Source organism: Diplotaxodon limnothrissa, linkage group LG3, assembly GCF_057381915.1.
Source record: "Diplotaxodon limnothrissa isolate DT_005_m linkage group LG3, D_limnothrissa_male_GT1.1, whole genome shotgun sequence".
Lineage (NCBI taxonomy): Eukaryota > Metazoa > Chordata > Actinopteri > Cichliformes > Cichlidae > Diplotaxodon > Diplotaxodon limnothrissa.
Genome location: NC_140598.1, coordinates 21,128,539 through 21,147,737, shown reverse-complemented (window position 1 = coordinate 21,147,737; position 19,199 = coordinate 21,128,539). Strand labels below are relative to the sequence as shown.

At 45.9% G+C, this 19,199-nt stretch overlaps 1 protein-coding gene across 1 annotated transcript in view; it reads right to left on the bottom strand.

Annotated features, from left to right (window-relative positions):
- Window positions 1–19,199, bottom strand: part of LOC146634883 (uncharacterized) — a 65,367-nt gene that overhangs the window by 24,172 nt on the left and 21,996 nt on the right. The window contains exons 6-8 of the mRNA XM_085378897.1: window positions 18,127–18,453; window positions 6,778–7,112; window positions 5,461–5,478 (exon numbers count right to left, since the gene is read on the bottom strand). Coding sequence (XP_085235023.1) covers window positions 5,461–5,478; window positions 6,778–7,112; window positions 18,127–18,453 — 680 coding nt within the window. The remainder of the gene's footprint in view (window positions 1–5,460; window positions 5,479–6,777; window positions 7,113–18,126; window positions 18,454–19,199) is intronic.

The following is a 19,199-nucleotide window of genomic DNA, read 5'->3' as shown; positions in this document are numbered from 1 at the left end:
TCCAAATAAAAGTCAGTAGAAAATACAAAGTAGAATAAGTCTGTGAAGGTTCTCAGTCATCCAGGCCATCGTAGTCAAAGGAGCTTGCAAAGAAAAGCGTCTGGACTTCTTTAAGTTGCTTGAAGACGTTTCACCTCTCATCCGAGAAGCTTTTTCAGTTCTAAGGTCAAATGGTGGAGAGTCCCAGATTTAAGCCTAGTGGGAGTAACCCCCCACAGAGGGACAAAAGGACCCCCTGATGATCCTCTAATCGCCTGAGACAAGGTGTGAAACTGGGTGTGGGTCCCAATCAGCCAGAGTTTCGGGTGAGTTCATTGTGAAACCTGGCCCCACCTTATCATGCGAATTCCGTAAACCCCCGCCTCTGTGGCGGGGGTTTACGGCACCAACTCTCTGCCATCTATAATCCAGTTTTGAGATCCCTTCCCAGACGCCTTAACGCCCACTCACATCCTGGGCCATCTGATCTCAGGAATTCGCATGATAAGGTGGGGCCAGGTTTCACAATGAACCCACCCGAAACTCTGGCTGATTGGGACCCACACCCAGTTTCACACCTTGTCTCAGGCGATTAGAGGATCATCAGGGGGTCCTTTTGTCCCTCTGTGGGGGTCACTCCCACTAGGTTTATATCTGGGACTCTCCACCATTTGACCTTAGAACTGAAGAAGCTTCTCGGATGAGAGGTGAAACGTCTTCAAGTAACTTAAAGAAGTCCAGACGCTTTTCTTTGCAAGCTCCTTTGACAAAGTAGAATAAGTGAGCTTTGGATGCTGCTCTGGGACTTTGTTTAAAGAAGTTCAGTGTGGACTTGAACTCACTGATCCTCCAAACATCAAATGAGTGAACATCAGGAACACATCTGCACTCTGGTTCCATTTATGTGAGAAAGAGTCTGAAGGTGTTTGTGCTCCTTCACAGCTCCGTCTCAGGAGCTTCATCCACCTCAAACAGCAGGAACAACACTTGGTGAGGACACCAGCCACAGACTGAACGACTATAGACCAGTTGCACTCACTCCAATCATTGTGAAGTTCTTTGAGAGAGTGGTGCTGGCCTACATCCAGAGCAACATCACAGACACTCTGGACCCCCTGCAGTATGCCTACCAGTCCAATAAGTTCACGTCAGACATCATCGCTGCTGCCCTTCACTATTCACTCTCCCACTCGGAAAACAAAGACAAAGAAAACAATACTGTCATCCCACACAAACTCACTCACAAGCTGGCAACACTCGGCCTGCACCCCACCCTATGTGACTGGCTACAGGACTTTTTGACTGGCAGGCCTCAGTCTGTCAGGATCGGCAACAGGACTTCAGCCAGCATTATTACAAACACTGGTGTCCAACAAGGTTGCATCCTCTACACCGTGTGCACCCACAACTGTTTCACCTCCAACAAAGACAACATCATTTTGAAGTTCGCAGACGACACTGCTGTGATTGGTCGCATCACTGGAGGAGACGAAGCGGCTTATAGGAGAGAGGAGGCCGGTCTGGTGTCATGGTGTTAGGACAACAACCTCACCCTCAACACTGACAAGACAAAGGAGACGATACTGGACATGAGGAAGAAGAGGAGGCCTCACCCACCGCTGTCTATCCAGGGCCTAGAAGTGGAGAGGGTGAGCAGCTTTAGGTACCTGGGCGTCTACATCACTAAGGACCTCACCCTCGAGACGAAGGTTTAGAAGTGTGAAATCCAGAACATCCAGACTCACTAACTCCTTCTTCCCCACTGCTATCAGATTCTTGAACAGCTGACCCATTCTGAACAGTAATAATAATTTTTTTTGCACATCAGGTCAACTTACATATTAAGCCAGCATATTAAGCTACAGGTCTTTTGCACACATCTGTTTCAAATCTCCATATTTTGTCTCCTTTTCTGTCTTCAGCTATTTATTTGTACTATTTGTATTTATATGTTCTATTTCTAGTGTATATATTAATCGGCATCTGTGGGCGGACAGCAAAGAAAGAATTTCATTGCACAAAGAAGTGCCTTTTCTCTTGTGACACATAACAATAAACACTTTGAATCTTGAAGCACAGAGACATCTTTGTGCTCGATATCACAAACACTCTTTGCAGCATCTCTGCACCATCAACACAACAGCGGCACATGTAAAACATTCATATTACATTATATCAGCCAAGGTTGTGACCTACACCCGTTTTCTCTGACTCTCCACCATTTGACCCTAGAACTGCAGAAGCTTCTTGGATGAGAGGTGAAACGTCTTTAAGCGACTTAAGGAAGTCCAGGTGCTTTTTTCTTTCCATGCTCCTTAGACTTAAACAGATAGTGAGACTCCTTCTGCTTATCAGGGATAATCTCTAGGTGACCGCTAAGCAGAAAACAAGGTCTTTCTTTCTCTGTGTGTATATAAGATGCCAGGGCGGCGGCTGTTGGGCAGAGATCATCCTAGTGTTTGGCTGGGATATTTCTCTCCACATTGTTTTGTGTTTATTAAACCCACTTCAAATAATGCTCACGAAGGTTGTGTTGTAGGTTATTGTTAAAATTTCCATAAACAAAGCATTTAAATGGCATTTCAATTCAAAGCAGAGAAACAAAAATAATATTTCTGGCCAAAATCAGGCAGACTTAAAACTAGTCGGTGATCCCCACATGCTTCAAAGAGTCCATCATTGTCCCTGTCCCGAAGAAACCCCACCCTGCTTCTCTCAATGACTATCGCCCTTTAGCCCTCACCTCAGTAGTGATGAAGTGCTTTGAACGCCTGGTCAGAGACTTCATCATTTCTTCACTACCAGACACACTGGACCCACTACAGTTCGCTTACCGTCCAAATCGTTCCACAGACGATGCCATCTCTCATCTCCTCCACACATCACTCACTCACTTGGACACTAGAAGGGGGAATTATGTTAAAATGCTCTTCATAGACTACAGCTCTGCATTTAACACCATAATTCCCTCCACACTCACCACCAAGCTGGAGCATCTGGGACTCAGCTCATCTATGTGTCAGTGGATCTCCAACTTCCTAACTGGCAGACCACAGGCAGTAAGGATGGGCGGACATGTCTCAGCCTCCACCACTCTCAGCACTGGAGCCCCCCAGGGGTGTGTTCTGAGCCCCCTGCTGTACTCTTTGTACACATATGACTGCGTGGCCACTACCAGCTCCACCACCATCATCAAGTTTGCTGACGACACCGTCGTGGTGGGCCTGATCTCTGATAACAACGAGACGGCCTACCTGAAGGAGATTAGGAATCTGGAGAACTGGTGCCAGAGGAACAACCTCCTTCTAAACGTCAGTAAGACAAAGGAGCTGATAGTGGACTTCAGCACTAAGCAGGAGAGGAACTACCAGACCCCCGTCATCAACGAGTGCCCAGTGGAGAGAGTGGACAGCTTCAAATACCTCGGAGTTCACATCACGCAGGACCTGTCATGGTCCTGTCACATCAACACCGTGGTGAAAAAGGCCCGTCAGCGTCTCTACCACCTCAGACGCTTGAGAGACTTCCAACTGCCCTCCAAGGTGCTCAGGAACTTTTACTCGTGCACCATAGAGAGCATCCTGACGGGAAACATCTTAACCTGGTTCGGGAACAGCACCATGCAGGACAGACGAGCTCTACAGAGGGTTGTGCGGTCAGCTGAGCGCACCATCCGCTCCGAGCTCCCTGACCTGCACTCAATCTACAGCAGGCGGTGCTGGACCAAGGCCAGGAAGATCGTGAAGGACCTCAGCCATCCCAACAACAGACTGTTCTCTCTGCTGAGGTCAGGAAAGCGATTCCGCTCCCTGAAGACCAACACAGAGAGACTGAGGAGGAGCTTCTTCCCGCAGGCGATACGGTCTCTCAATCACACCACCACACAGTACTGACCCACACACAGTTCTTACACACACACTGGACTTTCTGGACATTGTTTCACTTCATTACTTAAATCACGCTGCTGTTATTGTGTACATATTTATTTATACTTCTTGTGTATTTTGTTCATACATTCTTATATAGTTCTATATTGTGTACTGTGTATTTTGTTGTACAGTTATTTTATTTTCAATTTAATTTATATATTTTATCTTATTCTTTCCCAGTGTGTTGTACAGTTATTTCATTTTTAACCTTAATTTATATTTTATTCCTTCCTAGTTAAATTTACACTTTTTAATTTTTCATATTTATTTCCTATCTTATTCATAGCCTTTTCCTTTTTTGTTTTCTTTAGGTCACGAGCAGTTGTCCAAGCATTTCACTACATATCGTACTGTGTATGACTGTGTACGTGACAAATAAAAATTTGAATTTGAATTTGAATTTAAAGTGCTATTTTAAGTGCTTTAAGTACATTTTAAAAATGATACTGCCTTTAAATAATAATGATTAAATTTGAACATAAATTGGAGCTTTTCTTCTTACAAAATAACACAGAAACATAAAAGGTTGTTTGACCAACTTCACCTTTAAGTGAGTAACCTTAGCCAACATTATTTTGTACATTAGGCTAAAACAGTGTGATCATTGAACATTTTAGTGCAAAAAATAACAAACCCATCGGACTCACAATACTTCATCTGAGATTATTGCAGCCCCTATGTGTGCATCAGCATAATCGGTATACCAGGACATCTAGCATTGTCAAAAGTTCCCTTTTGCTTGGAATGCAAAGTGTCATTAAATGCGTTTTCTTTTACGTGTTATATTTTTCAAATGACTTAATCATAATTACCGCCTTAAATTCCCACTCCTAATTATATTATATTATATTATATTATATTATATTAGAAGCTGAATCACAGAAACAGAAATAGAGGACAGAGATGTAAATGGCCTGTATTTGTATAGCGCTTTTCTAGTCCCTAAGGACCCCAAAGTTGTAAGAAGTGAAAAGATGTTTGTGGAACTTGATTCCAGCTGTCGGTCGGAGTTCTCCTTGTCCTGTTGGCTGTTCGGAGAGAATATTCCATTAGTGGCACGACTGACGAGGAGGACCTTTGCTTCATGTTTGCTGTGAACTCATCAGAACAGCAAGCTGATAACATCCATGAAACAATAATCAGAGGAAGGAGGAAAAAATACATTTTTCAAACAGTTATTGCCTTTCATGTGTTGTGAAAATTTATAACTGTTATTTGTCCACTGCCATTGTAGCTGCAGCTTCACTCACTGTGATCACCAGCTCCTCTATAAAGCTTGTTCAGGTCCAGGCTGTATCGATCCATGGATCAATAGTACTGACAGCAGTGTTGGTATTGGTTGAATATCAGCATGATATGAGTGTCTCTTATACACTGATTTGTTCTACATTAGTTGATCAGAAGGTTTTTTATTTTCATTCGTCATATTTTTACATAATCTTCAGCTTTACAGCAGGAATAGGTTCCTAATAAAGTGAACAATGAGCATGGACCGTGTAGTCCTCAAAATGTTGGAGCCAAAACTGCACCCTGAATTAACTTTGAGGGACACCAGGTGAGGAACCTGCAGCTTTACTGACACCCAGTGGACGCAGCAGGAAACTGCGGCAGCTCAGACAGTAATTCAAGTGTTTATGCAGTAATTCATTAAAAACTCTGATATTCAAATAAATGAAGGTCTTTTTCATGTCCCTCGCTCAGCGTCTCTCTTCTTATCACCGCTGATCAGACACATTTATTCATTTGAAGATGCAGTTAGCAGCTGACACGCTGATGATGCTCAGTAGATCTGATCTTTGTATCTGGATTTGTTTGACAGGGACAGTGTTCATGTTCATGGACATCAGGATAATGAGCTAAACTGCTCATTTCCATGTGTAGTCCCTGGGCAGGTCACATGACTCTATCCAACATACAAAGACACACAGACACACAAGAAAAGCCAGAGAAACAAGATGAGCTGTTAGAGCCAATCTATAGAGAAATATTTTTGATACTGTTTCAGTTATTATGTTACATGTTTGATTTTGTATAATATGTTGTTAGAGAATAAATGCTGCGCGTTTAATTTGTGTCGGGTAAGAAAACATTACAGCGCATGTGTGGTAGCAGGTTAGAGTGAGCCAGGATGGCAATGGAAATGTGCGCTGTAGCAGCAAATACTTTTTGACCGTGACATCTTTTGTTTGTATGTACGAGTCAGACATAAATCTGAACAGCTCACATTAAGAAGTGGAAGAATTATTTTTTCAAAGCTTGGAACAGAAATTCGCAACTACATGAGCCTTCAAAGTGGAACATGTGGACTGTTCCTTTATTACTACCACTGAAGGCCACGCCCCTCTGGTCATGTGATCATGTGGTTTGTAGGACGCTCCTCTTCCTCAGAGGATCCACCTGTGCTTCCTCTCCTCTCTCCTCCACCTGTTACAGTGAGGGGACGTCCTCCATGATGGAGGAGCTGCTGGAAAGTGCTGAGAGTTTCCTCCAGAGTGAGACCTCTGTCACAGTTCAGAGGATCTACGGCAGCAGAGACCTTCATGGACACTAAAAGTCTCAAACACACAACAACAACATCACACTGACTCCACTCTGACATCACTGATCAATAATCAAAGAACACACAGATCAAACTGATTGATCAGCCATCAGAGGAGTCGGATCAATGGAGCTGCTTCTGTTCCTGATGTCCCCTGTTTGATCCTGGACCTGAACTCTCCCTGCAGAGGAGACACAAGACAGTCAGAGACACACACACACACACACACACACACACACACACACACACACACACACACACACACACACACACACACACACACACACGCACGCACACACACGCACCCATGCAGACATACAAACCTCTGACTTTGAGCTGCACTGTTTTGTATCTCCTGGTGAAGAAGATGAAGATGTCTCCACGACTCCAGACTCCACATCTGTATCTCCCACTGTCTCTCTCTGTGGGCTGTTTCAGGGTCAGACTGAGGTCTCCAGTTTTCAGCAGGTCTTCATTCATCTTCGTTCGGTCTCTGTAAACCTGGTGCTGTTCTTCAGGCTGGTCAGAGCCGTTCTTATACAGGTGAAGCTTGTTGTATGAACCCACCTCCCACCACTTCACTTCAGCATCTTCAGGCAGGTTTTGTGTGGTTTTGAAGGGCAGCTGGACAGACTCCGCCCCCTCCTCCACCTCCACCTGACACACTGAGAGGACAACAAACACAACATGAGCTGTACAAAGTGTGATTGGTGTTCAGAGCAGCATCATGTGACTCTTGTTCTGCACTAAATGAAGCGATGGAGTGGCGCCTCCTTCAGGCAGAGAAACAGCTCATGGAGAGAAATAATTATTAGAGCAAAAACAAGAGTGGAGCTGCAAATAAGGCCGAGAGGAACGCTGCAGAAAACTGTTCATGTGTGAATTCATCACTTCATAGATTTCTTTGAGCACTAAAATCAGAGCTGCTTCTATTTCTAATATGACAGCTGTACATTAGAGCTGGAACACTTTAAATGTGAGCCATAAAAACATGATACTCTACAAGTGCATTCAGCTCTGACACTGTCACATCATACTCCCTAAATACAGACAGCACATAGACTGCCCCACCAGGGACAACATCATACTGGATCACTGCTACACCACTCTAAAAGATGCCTATCGCTCTGTGCCCCGGGCAGCTTTGGGACATTCTGATCACTGCATGGTCCATCTTATTCCAGTTTATAGGCAAAAACTCAAACGTGCCAAGCCTGTAGTCAAAACTGTGAAGAAGTGGACTAACGCAGCAAAGCAGGAACTGCAGGACTGTTTTGACTGCACTGATTGGACTGTTTTTGATGCTGCATCTGAGAACCTAGATGAGCTCACGGACACTGTGACATCATACATCAGTTTCTGTGAAGACGTGTGTGTGCCAACAAAGACCTTTTGCACATACAACAACAATACACCATGGTTCACTCCTAAACTCCAACATCTTCGTAAGGCCAAGGAGGACGCCTACAGAGGTGGTGAAAGGGCCCTGTACAAGCAAGCCAGGAACACACTGACCAAGGAGATCAAAGCAGCTAAAAGGATCTACTCCCAGAAGCTGGAAGAACGGCTCTCAGCCAACGACCCTGCGTCAGTGTGGAGGGGCCTGCAGGAAATCACCAGCTACAGACGCCCCCCACCCACTATTGAAGCAAACAAAGACCTGGCCAACGAGTTAAACACTTTCTACTGCAGGTTTGAGACGGACAGACTCCCACGCCCCACCCTCCCCAGGGACATTGCTTCAGACACTGACCCCCAACACACCTTCCACCTCTCCCCCCTTCACCCTGCCCCTCCCCAATCAAGACTCAACGACCACCCCCACCCTCTCCAATCCAGACTCAACGACCACCCCCACCCTCCCCAATCCAGACTCAACGACCTCCACCACACCTCCCACCCCCCTTTCCTCCTCCCTGAAACTAAGAATACACACTGAGGATGTGAGCCGACTATTCCAGAAACAGAAGCCCAGGAAAGCCCCCGGACCAGATGGCGTCTCACCCTCCTGCCTCAAAACCTGTGCTGAACAGCTGGCTCCCATCTTTACTCGCATCTTCAACAGATCCCTGGAGCTGTGTGAAGTTCCCTCCTGCTTCAAACGCTCCACCATCATCCCTGTCCCCAAGAAACCCACCATCACAGGACTGAATGACTACAGACCTGTCGCCTTGACGTCTGTGGTCATGAAATCCTTCGAACGACCGGTGTTAGCCCATCTGAAAGACATTACAGGCCACCAGCTGGACCCTCTGCAGTTTGCCTACCGGGCAAACAGGTCGGTGGATGATGCAGTGAACATGGGGCTGCATTACATCCTGCAGCACCTTGACCGCCCGGGAACTTATGCCAGGGTCCTGTTTGTGGATTTTAGTTCGGCTTTTAACACCATTGTGCCTGAACTTCTTTCCTCCAAACTCTCCCAGCTCAGCGTGTCACCAGCTACCTGTCAGTGGATCACCAGCTTCCTGACAGACAGAAAGCAACAAGTGAGGCTGGGGGAGATCACCTCTGAAACCCGGTCCCTCAGTATTGGTGCCCCTCAAGGATGTGTCCTCTCACCACTACTGTTCTCCCTCTACACTAACGACTGCACCTCCAAGAACTCGGCTGTCAAACTCCTAAAGTTTGCAGATGACACCACTGTCATTGGCCTCATTCAGGATGGTGATGAGTCTGCATACCGGCAGGAAGTTGAGCGGCTGGTACTCTGGTGCAGTCAGCACAATCTGGAGCTGAACACTCTTAAGACTGTAGAGATGACAGTGGACTTCAGGAGACATCCCTCAACTCTGCTCCCCCTCACCATATCAGACAGCCCTGTGTCAACTGTGAAGACCTTCAAGTTCCTGGGTACAACCATCTCCCAGGACCTGAAGTGGGAGACCAACATCAACTCCATCCTCAAAACGACCCAGCAGAGGATGTACTTCCTGAGACAACTGGGGAAGTACAGTCTTCCACAGGAGCTGCTGATCCAGTTCTACACTGCGGTCATTGAGTCTGTCCTGTGCTCCTCCATCACAGTCTGGTATGGAGCAGCCACTAAACAGGACAGGAGCAGACTGCAGCGGACTGTACGGGCAGCAGAAAGGATCATCAGCGCCCCCCTGCCCTCCATCCAGGATCTGTACCTTTCAAGAACCAGGAAACGGGCAGGGAAAATCATCACAGACCCCTCACACCCTGCACACAGACTTTTTGATCTGCTGCCCTCTGGCAGACGGTACAGAAGCCTGCAGACCAGGACCACCCGACACAGGAACAGTTTCTTTCCCCTCGCCATCTCCCTTCTAAACAGTTGACCTGTCACACTGCTCCCACTGCCAGACTGCAGCTGCACCTTATGCACATTTTGTAGTATTTATTCCACCTCATTCATTTCTGTATTTTATGTATATAAGTTTAGATTAGTTATTTATAGTTGGTTTACATAGCTTTGTGTATGTATGTGTAATGTGTATATATAGACACTTGTGTGTGTGTGTGTGTGTGTGTGTGTGTGTGTGTGTGTGTGTGTGTGTGTGTGTGAGAGAGAGAGATTTACATTGCTGTGCTTGAGAGCCACCATCTACCGGAACCAAATTCCCTGTATGTGTCTGCACATATACTTGGCCAATAAACACGATTCTGATTCTGATTCTGATCATGAAGGATCAGAAATCACTTTGTTACACAAATCAAAGTCAAATCAGTTCTATTGATGGAATATTGTGTGATCAATAGACTGATCAGTTTCTAATCTGTCATCGATCAGCTGGAAATCCAGCATGTCAAACAGACAGGCAGCAGATTAGGACCAAACACAAACACAGTGAGACTTTTTCTTCACAGCAGTTGCAGGTAAACTGCAGCAACAATGCGACTCAGACAGTTTCTCTGTAACTGCAGGGCTTCCTGCGCTGCTGTTAGTCAGACACGGATCAACAGGTTGTGGATAGAAAGCAGATTCCTTCAGCAGAGGATCCATATCACACGTGAAGCATGTCGTCGGGAAACAATCAGTGAAAATGGGACACTTTGAGCCTCAAACTCTGAACATGACCTGCTGCAGACCAGCTGATGTGTTCAGTTACCATGGTGAGGAATTTCACAATTAAAGGAGGCGTACGCTCTGTCTTTTCCCGGCCCGACGCTCTGGGACGTTTTAGACAAGTTTCCTGGCAGAATACGATCCCGTCCGGAGGCCGACACCATCCTTATCCACATGGGCACCAACCGGACTCCAAACAGCGCTCCCACTTCCTCAAACTGGACTTTGTGTGTCTTTGTGAGGCTGTGAAACAAGCCCACCGTAGTGTTTGTATCTGCGGCCCCACTCCCACCTGTGGCCGTGGGGCGTTTGGGCGGCTGCTCGGCCTCCACACCTGGCTCTCCTCTGTGTGTGACTCCCACAGCCTGGGCTTTAGAGACAACTTCAATGTTTTCTGGGACAGGAGGCATCTTTCTGCAGCAGATGGGCTCCACTTCAACCAATCAGGAGCCAGATCCTCTCTGCTAACATATCACATGGAGTCCAGCAGGAAACACTCCATCAAGTACCTGTCCACACCTGCCCACACCTGCTGACCGCTCCGTCACTGACTGACGTCCCCCAGGTCCTAGTCCCTATCACCTCAGTTCCACTCTAAACACTAATACATGTTCAGGTGGACTCGGAGCCTCTGGAGACATTTTGGATGTTCCAGTCATAATAACTAACAGGACAGTTTGTGCAAGGTGGAGGAAATCTGCTGCATCATCCCATTGATGAAGCATTCAGCTCCACCCTACAGTTTCTCTGCTGCCTCCACCCACCTTGGTTCACTTTGCTCTTCTTAATGTTGGAGCTCTGAATAGTCAGGCTTTTATTCTGAAGGATTCTACAACTTCCCATCAGCTTGATTTGATGTTTTGAACAGAAACATGATGAAATCTGGAGAGGACTGTCTAGTCTGTGAACTCTGACCCCACATATGATTGTTTCAGTCAGCCCAGAGGAAGTGGCTGGGTGGGTGGAGCTTTGGCTTCAAATGCTCCCCTATTAAGGTGGATGAAGGGTGTAGTTTGGAGGTGCTGCTTGTTAAAGTGTGAAACAGCTCCTATCTGTGCAGGTATCTCCGCCCTCCTAAGACTCCATCAGAGTTGGAGCTGAACTCTCAGATGTTTCCTGCTCCATGGTTCTTATGTGTGATCACATGATCTGAGCTGCTGATTTTAAGATCCATGTTGATGATCTTACTGACTCATTTGAGTTCCTCAGTACAGTAAATTCATTGGTTTCAAACAGCGTGTTGTTGGCCTACATATAACTGTGGGCTTCAGTATGAACTCCAGGCTTTGAGCTGATGTGTTTCTCTCTGATCATTGATGGATTCTGTTTGAGATCATTTTTCCAAGTGATCAGGCAAAAGCAGCTGTGTCAGTACGCTGACGCTCTTTTCATGAGGAAGCAGGAGAAACATGTTCATCAGTGTTTCTACCACCACTGGTGTTCCTCCTCCCTCACACACACAAACACTCTGAATGATCTGAACCTCCTTTGTACATCCACTTTAGATTCAACTGCACCTTTAAGATCAGGACTAAACGTGGTGCTCGCTCGCTGCCCTGGATCCACAAAGACATTCACAGTCTGAAAAGACAATGCCGGAGGGCAGAAAGGAGACGGAAGAAGGTGAATCTTCAGCTGCGTCATCAAGAAATGAAAGCATGAACGACTGCTTTCAATGAACAGGTGAAGGAGGCGAGGGCCGGCTATTTCTCTCCTTTAATTCATTCTAATAAGCACAGCCCAGAGCTCTTTGGAGCTCTTTGGAGCTCAGTGGAGCGTCTTTGAAATCCTGCAAGTTTTCATCAGATTACGGCATCGAGTGAGGAACGTCTTCACTTTCTAAACTTTCTGAAGGATCAAATGAATGAGAGGAAATCCAAAACAGCAGCTCCTGATTCTTTTCTTGATGTCCCCGACCCCAGCCACCATATCTGATCTTCTTTTGTGCCAGTCTCTGTGGAGGAGCTTTGAAGGACTGTGGCACAACTGAAACGCTCATCAAGCTGTGTAGACATGATTCCTCCAAAGTTCCTGAGTGAAGTTTGGGATGTCCCTGCCCCTCGGCTGCTTCCAATAATGAACACTCGTCTGTCCTCTGGCTGTGTCCCAGAATACTTAAAGACAGTGTGCAAGCACTCATCAAAGATCCAGCCTCCATCCTTCTGACAACAACAATCACAGCTCAAAGTTTCCTTTTAGAGCAGAACTTTTGGAGAACACTGTCTGTCTGAAGCTTCTTGAAGCGTCACGTCCATGCTAGAACTCCACTTTGACTCTGACTGTGGATCCTGCTGAAGCTTCTCCAAATAGTGGAGAAATGAAGACAAGATCAGCAGGTGCAGGTGCTAACAGGTCAATCTTTGAGACGCTGAATGTTCCCAGTTTGCTGCTGTGAAACTAGAAGTGATGACTATTATTGTAACAGCACTGCAGCTGGAACTGCTGACGGGGCTGGAGATGAACTGGATTCTGATTTCAGGGACAGTTTTGGCTTTCAGTCGTCATCAAAACACTTTGTTTCATTCATGTTGCTCTGAAGCTTTCCTTTCTTCTCATTGACGTGTTCTGAACCAATCACAGCCCTTTCCTTTACAGCGCTCTGCTTTCACCCCTCCCTGAAAGCCCAAATTCCCTCTCAGTTTAGTTCAGCTGGAGCCGAGATGACACAGAGAGCCTTTGGTCCATGAGATCTATCTAGGAGACATCAGTAACATCAGCTTTGTGTCAGCCGTCCTGTAGAACGCTTCCATACAGCTGCTTCTGTCTCTGAGTGTCTCTCAGCTTCAGCTGGGACTCCACCCAGGTGTTGGTTGGTTGTTGGCACAGAGCTGCTGCAGTGACTCACAGCTGCTTTCATCCAGTTTAGATTCAATGGTGACTTTAAGCGTGTTTCATGTATGAAAGCCAATAAAGACAGAATGAGTGGTCAGAGGTGTCATAATGATATTCATGGTCAGATTTACTAACAGTTACAAAGCTGCTGTCTGAATTTACTAAAGAGCTGCAGGTCAGTCTGGGACTGAAACACGAGGAGCAAACTGGTGCCATGCTGCAGTCACAAACATGAGCTGATGGCTGATCTACCAGCAACGTGCTGCTTTCTATACAAACATGCAGCCAATCATGACTCTGTCAGAGCAGCCAATCAGAGGAAAGCAGCAGATGAGGGCGTGTGAGGCAGAGAGTGATGGAGCCACCAGAATAATCCACAGTAAGCTCAGGTTTCACTGATGAGTTTCTCTGTGGAAACAGATGAATGAGAGGAGGCTGAAGGAGGATCAATATGTTTGTGATATCAGGGAGAACTCTGCTGATAGAAGCTGCTGGGACTGTGTGAGGTCCTGAGGACTGAGACTCAGGTGGAGCTCAGGATTTATCAGAGGAGAGCTGCATGATTACAAACTGAACTGTGAGGATCAGCTGACTGTACATGAACATGATTCAGCATCAGATCTGATCACTTACACACTCTGATAACATCTCCCCCTCTCTGTGCAAATACATCAACACTGCTAGAAGCAACAAGCACATCAGGATCAATCACATTTTGATTGCTTTTTGTGTTACATTGAGAACAATCTGCAGTAAAGTGTGCGTCACACACCTGATTTATTTCAACACTTTCCTTTGAAAGTGAAACAAACACATATGAAATAATCCAGCCACAGAAACTGTCCACAGCTTTCAGTCTCCACATTTGAAGCTCTGCAGGAAACCCTGACAGCAGCTTTTTAGCTCCAAAGCAGGTTTAGCTCTGGTGCAGAGTGTTGGTGACTCTGCCCGTGGACACAGTTATTTCTGCAGGTGACCTTGTTACAGGTGCATTTGGAGGAGACTCAAAGCTTTGTGGCAGGGAGTTTACTGCAGACTGCAGCATGTTTAATAGCAAGCATGATGTGAGCCTGATGTGGCTGATAGCTGCTTCTAGCAGTCTTCATGTATGTGGAATGAGAGGGGAGATGTTATCAGGACCAGTTGCTGATTGGACGTCTCAAAGCTGTGAGCGCAGCGCTGAAACTTTGTCCTGTAGCTCTTCACTCAGTCCTCACCCTGAGTGTTTAGAGCCCAGCCCCACATATTCCTGCTCCTCAGGAATTCTGGGATTTGGAGGAAACACAGCTAAACTGACCTGAAGCTAAGGGGGAGGAGCCACAATACAAGCTGCATCCAGCCAATGGGTACACTGTTGAGCCATGGATGTGCAGAGGGTCACATGTTTAGTCCCATTTGTAGAAATGTGTCCATAATGAAGACAAATGCAGTCACACAGCTCTGCAACAGCACAAATCACTTTGATGGAGTTTGTTTGTGCTGCTCTCAGATCTGTACAACACTGACATGTGTGTCAACATGCTGCAGACTCACAAAGATGTGCCGTGTTAGCTTCATGTGTCCATCTGACACTATATTATAGTGACTTGAAGAAATCCCTGCAGCATCAATGCAGAACAAACAGAGGCCACGTGTGGCACAGTTCCTGTAACGGGATGAATCGGTGGATGTGTCGGGATCTGACGCTGAATCATGTTGCTGTTCTTTTCCACATGGTGCAGGTCAGCTGTTCCACACAGATGTCAGCTTTCTAGAAGAGTTAGTCTGGAATAAAGCAGCTCTCCTCTGGACCAATCCTGCCTCCAGCTGAGCCGTCACACACACACAGTCCCAGCAGTTTGTAGCACAGCAGTGATGCTTCTATCAGAAACATGCTGCTTCTCCTTCATCCTCCTCTCATTGATCTGAATCAGCTGTTTTCACAGAGAAACGCTGCACAAATCCTTCACTCCACTATTTCTGTCAGCAGAGGACTCGCTCTATCATGGCTGCTGCTCCTTTTTCACTCATTTGTGCTTTGAATCCAATCTGTTTCTCATCATCACCATGAACAGGCTGCTCATCAATCAGCACATTAGCTGTAGATCAGCTGCACACTGATGAAGATGCTCAGACAGACGGGCTGGGCACACAGAGGACTTTATGATCTGTTCTTCAATTCAGTCCAACATGGATCATTTCTGCTCACAGTCCAATCGTCTCTGGAAACTTGTGCTTCCATGGCACAGCTGGGCTACTTCAACAAATAGCGCTACACCTCTGGTTGTCAGCTTCACCATCGCTCTCCCCGTGGCTACAGTACAAGTGAGCTGACATATCCATCAGTGGAGGCTGTGGGCCAGTAAGGAGCAGCAGCTGCCTGCAACATGGGCTTTACATTGAAAACAGCCACAAGTCTGGGCCTAACCACGCCTTTGGACTTCTTCTTCATTCCAATGAGATTTACATTTCAGGGAGTTCCCCTGGAAAAAGAGCCATTTTGAAAGCTGTTTGCTGACTTCATCAATAATCTGCTTCAGTCATCCAGATGAGAATCCTGAGAATGGAGCAGCCCTGATAGCAGCTCATAGGATCACAGTGTTTTTCATTCAGCTGGTTGATTTCACAGGTTAGGAGGTGAACAATCTAACTGTGCTCCTCCTTCCACCTTTGGACCACTCATTTAGTGACAGCCAGGATGTGACAATCAGCTGTGACACAGGAAAACATGAGGTGGGAAACTCTGGAGAAGATCTGCTTTTCTCTACAGGGAGGCTCGCACATCTAATCTGCTCACCATCACTCAACTCACTTCAACAACATGCTGACTCAGTCATTTCTGCACGTTTCCTCATGTTACAGCCCTGACTTCAGTTCAGCTGAGGAGGAGATGAGGGAGGAGAGAGCAGTGGTGGAGGAGGCAGATAAGGAAGAAGAGGAGGAGAAGATCCAAAGAGGAGGCAGGGGGAGAGGCTCAGGAACAGTTAGATCAGAGACTTTGAGCCATCATGGACTCCCACTCCTTCCATCCAGCCCTGTGTGGATCAGCAGCTCCAAAATGTCTGCTCACTCATGTTCTTCCTGTCTGTGCTCTTCTTTCATTTCACTCATTATATATGAGCTGCTCCTAAATCACACTGGATATGGATTTTCTGTCCATCCACACTAATTCTCTTCATCCTCACCTGATTGTTTGGATGATCTTTGACAGCACATTGAAAATCCTCACAGTGACTTCTATTGCCACACTGACTGGACACATACAAAGTTGAAGGCTTCATGTGTTTGGCACAAATAATACTTTGGTAGGTCTGAGTTGTGTTTTGAACCATCTCTCAGGACCAAAGTCTTTTTGCTTCCTTCAAAAAGAGCTGAAGGCTTTTTACCTCACAGTTTGTCCTTTGATATTATTGGATGATGGACTGTGGGAAACACAAATGTGCACTTCTTAATGGCTCATATGTGCTGTGAAAGAGCTCTTTGTGATCTTGAAGCTTTTCAATAGTTTTTCTTTGGCTGTTTGTAAAGTTTTCTGTGTGAACTCTCAGGAATCTGGAGCAGTCTAATAGAAGTCTACTGGGGTACAGAGGGAGGAGCTTCTGTCAGACTCTTTCTGATGAGGAACTGAAGCCGCTCTCATGGTCTCATCAAATCATCAGACTCTGCTGAGAACAACAGTCATGTGACCTCTCAGAACAAACAGCCTGTTAGTTTCCTGCTGCCTCCATCACTCACTTTCATTCACTCTCAATCACACCAACATGTTAAAGCAGCGCTATAGCTCACCTGGCTGAGCAGGTGGGCTGAAGGCGGGGCTTACTACAGGTGCCTGTGTGTCCCTCACTCTCTCCCCACTTTCCTGTCTACTCTCTGCACCTATATAATAAAGGCAAACATGCCTCCAATAGAAACCTTTGCAAACACAAAGTCCCACAGCAGCCCCGTGTTCTCCGGCTAAAATGAGAGTTTTTGTCAGTGGAGTCTGGTGGCTTTAACCACACAAACATTACAGCTGCGCTCAAATATCACAAAGAGCTGTGACAGCAGAGAAACACATGACCATCCTCCAAATATCATCTAGAAATAGAAATGTGTCCACTGTGGGACGTGTGAGGCTGACATTAATATGTCTTAAAGTGGGAGATGAAGAAATGACTCCAGGGCCCAAATCATGGAGACAAACATCAATCCACACTTCACTTTGTTTCCTGTCTCTAAAGTGGGAATATTTCAGTGTGATGAACAAACGGCCTCCAACAAATGAAGCTGATTTCCTTTTCCTGTCTTTTCTCCAGCGGCCTCAGCTTCTTCCTCTTTCCCCTGTCTTCTTCTGCAGACGCTCCTCTGTAGCTTCAAGCTGTTTCTCTTTACAAGGAGAGCTACAAACCTTTGCATCCAGCCACAAACACCCCATGGGCTCCTCTGGATCGTCACACTCAGCATTTTCACAATAAAAGCCTCGTATTTATGGCTGCTCCACCCTGACATGTGACAACATCCAAATGACTGGATCAAAGTGTTTGAATGATCTCAGCAGCTTTAAAACTATTGATATTTATACATTTACATTGATTTGGACTAAACTAACAAAACTATTGATTTGATCCAAACTCACATCATGCCAGAGGCTTTTATTTTGAAGGTAGGATCATTTTAATGCTCTTCTTAGTTCATTTAAACACACAGTTGCTCCGCCTGACATTTTTGGCTTTTAGATCAAAACATCAAAGAATTTATTTTATTTGAATGAACTGAAAATAGATTCAAACTAAAAGCTTTTAGAGAATAAACTCCTGCATGACCTCTGACCTTTGACCTGTGTCTACAGCACTGACCTCTGACTTTCAGCTCCACCTTTCTCTTCAGCAGGATGTTTCCCTCCCTGCTGTAGACGGTGCAGGTGTAGGTCCTGTTGTCTACATCTGTGGGGTGTTTCAGGGTCAGACTGAGGTCTCCAGTTTTCAGCAGGTCTTCATTAATCTTCGTTCGGTCTCTGTAAGCCTGGTGCTGTTCTTCAGGCTGGTCAGAGCCGTTCTCATACAGGTGGACCTTCCTGTCGTATTTGTCCTTCCACTCCACTTTAGCGTCTTCAGGCAGGTGAAATGTGGTGTTGAAGGGCAGCTGGACAGACTCCACCCCTGAATCCACCTCCACCTGGGGGACTGAGAGGACAACAAAGCACAACATGAGCTTGGATGGAGACATTTGTGTTGACTCTAACAGGCTGAATGCTGCTGCTTCACTGGGAGCTCACTGTTAGATAGAAAGTGGTCAGTGTGAAGAGGAGACGCAGCAGAAAGATGAAGACTGACAGGAAGAAAGCAGTGAACAGACTGTTGGAGCTGCTGTTAGTGGGACAGGACTTTATTCAGTCTCTGAGGACCAGATTTGACTTGATGAAGCAGAGAAACACAGTCTGAGTGCTTCTGTCACACTCACTTCATCACACAGCTCAGTTTGACAACATTTGGAAGAATTTGATAGAAGCCTTCCTTTAGTAAAAGCACCAAGAAAACACCATGAAAACACCTCACTACACACAAAACTGCAGTACTGGCAAATTGTACATAAAGTATGAAAAGTCAAAGTACTTATTGTGCAGAAAAATTTTCCCATCAGTGTCTGTGGATCAATATTACTGCTGCACATGTTTAAGGCTGAGCTCATTTCAAATCCTTTCTATTGTGTTGAATCTGCAGTAATGCATCATATTCTATAAAATCATATGTTTGTAGTGGCTGTCCTGTGAGGACCACGTCTCTCTAAACAAACAGCTGTTAATGAGCTCACAAACACAGGCCTACAGCTGGATTTGAAAAAGTCCATTCAATAGAAAATCAACAGTCACAGCTGGATTCAAAGGCTTGAGCTCTGTGTGACATGGTTACCTGTCAGCATCTACAGGGGG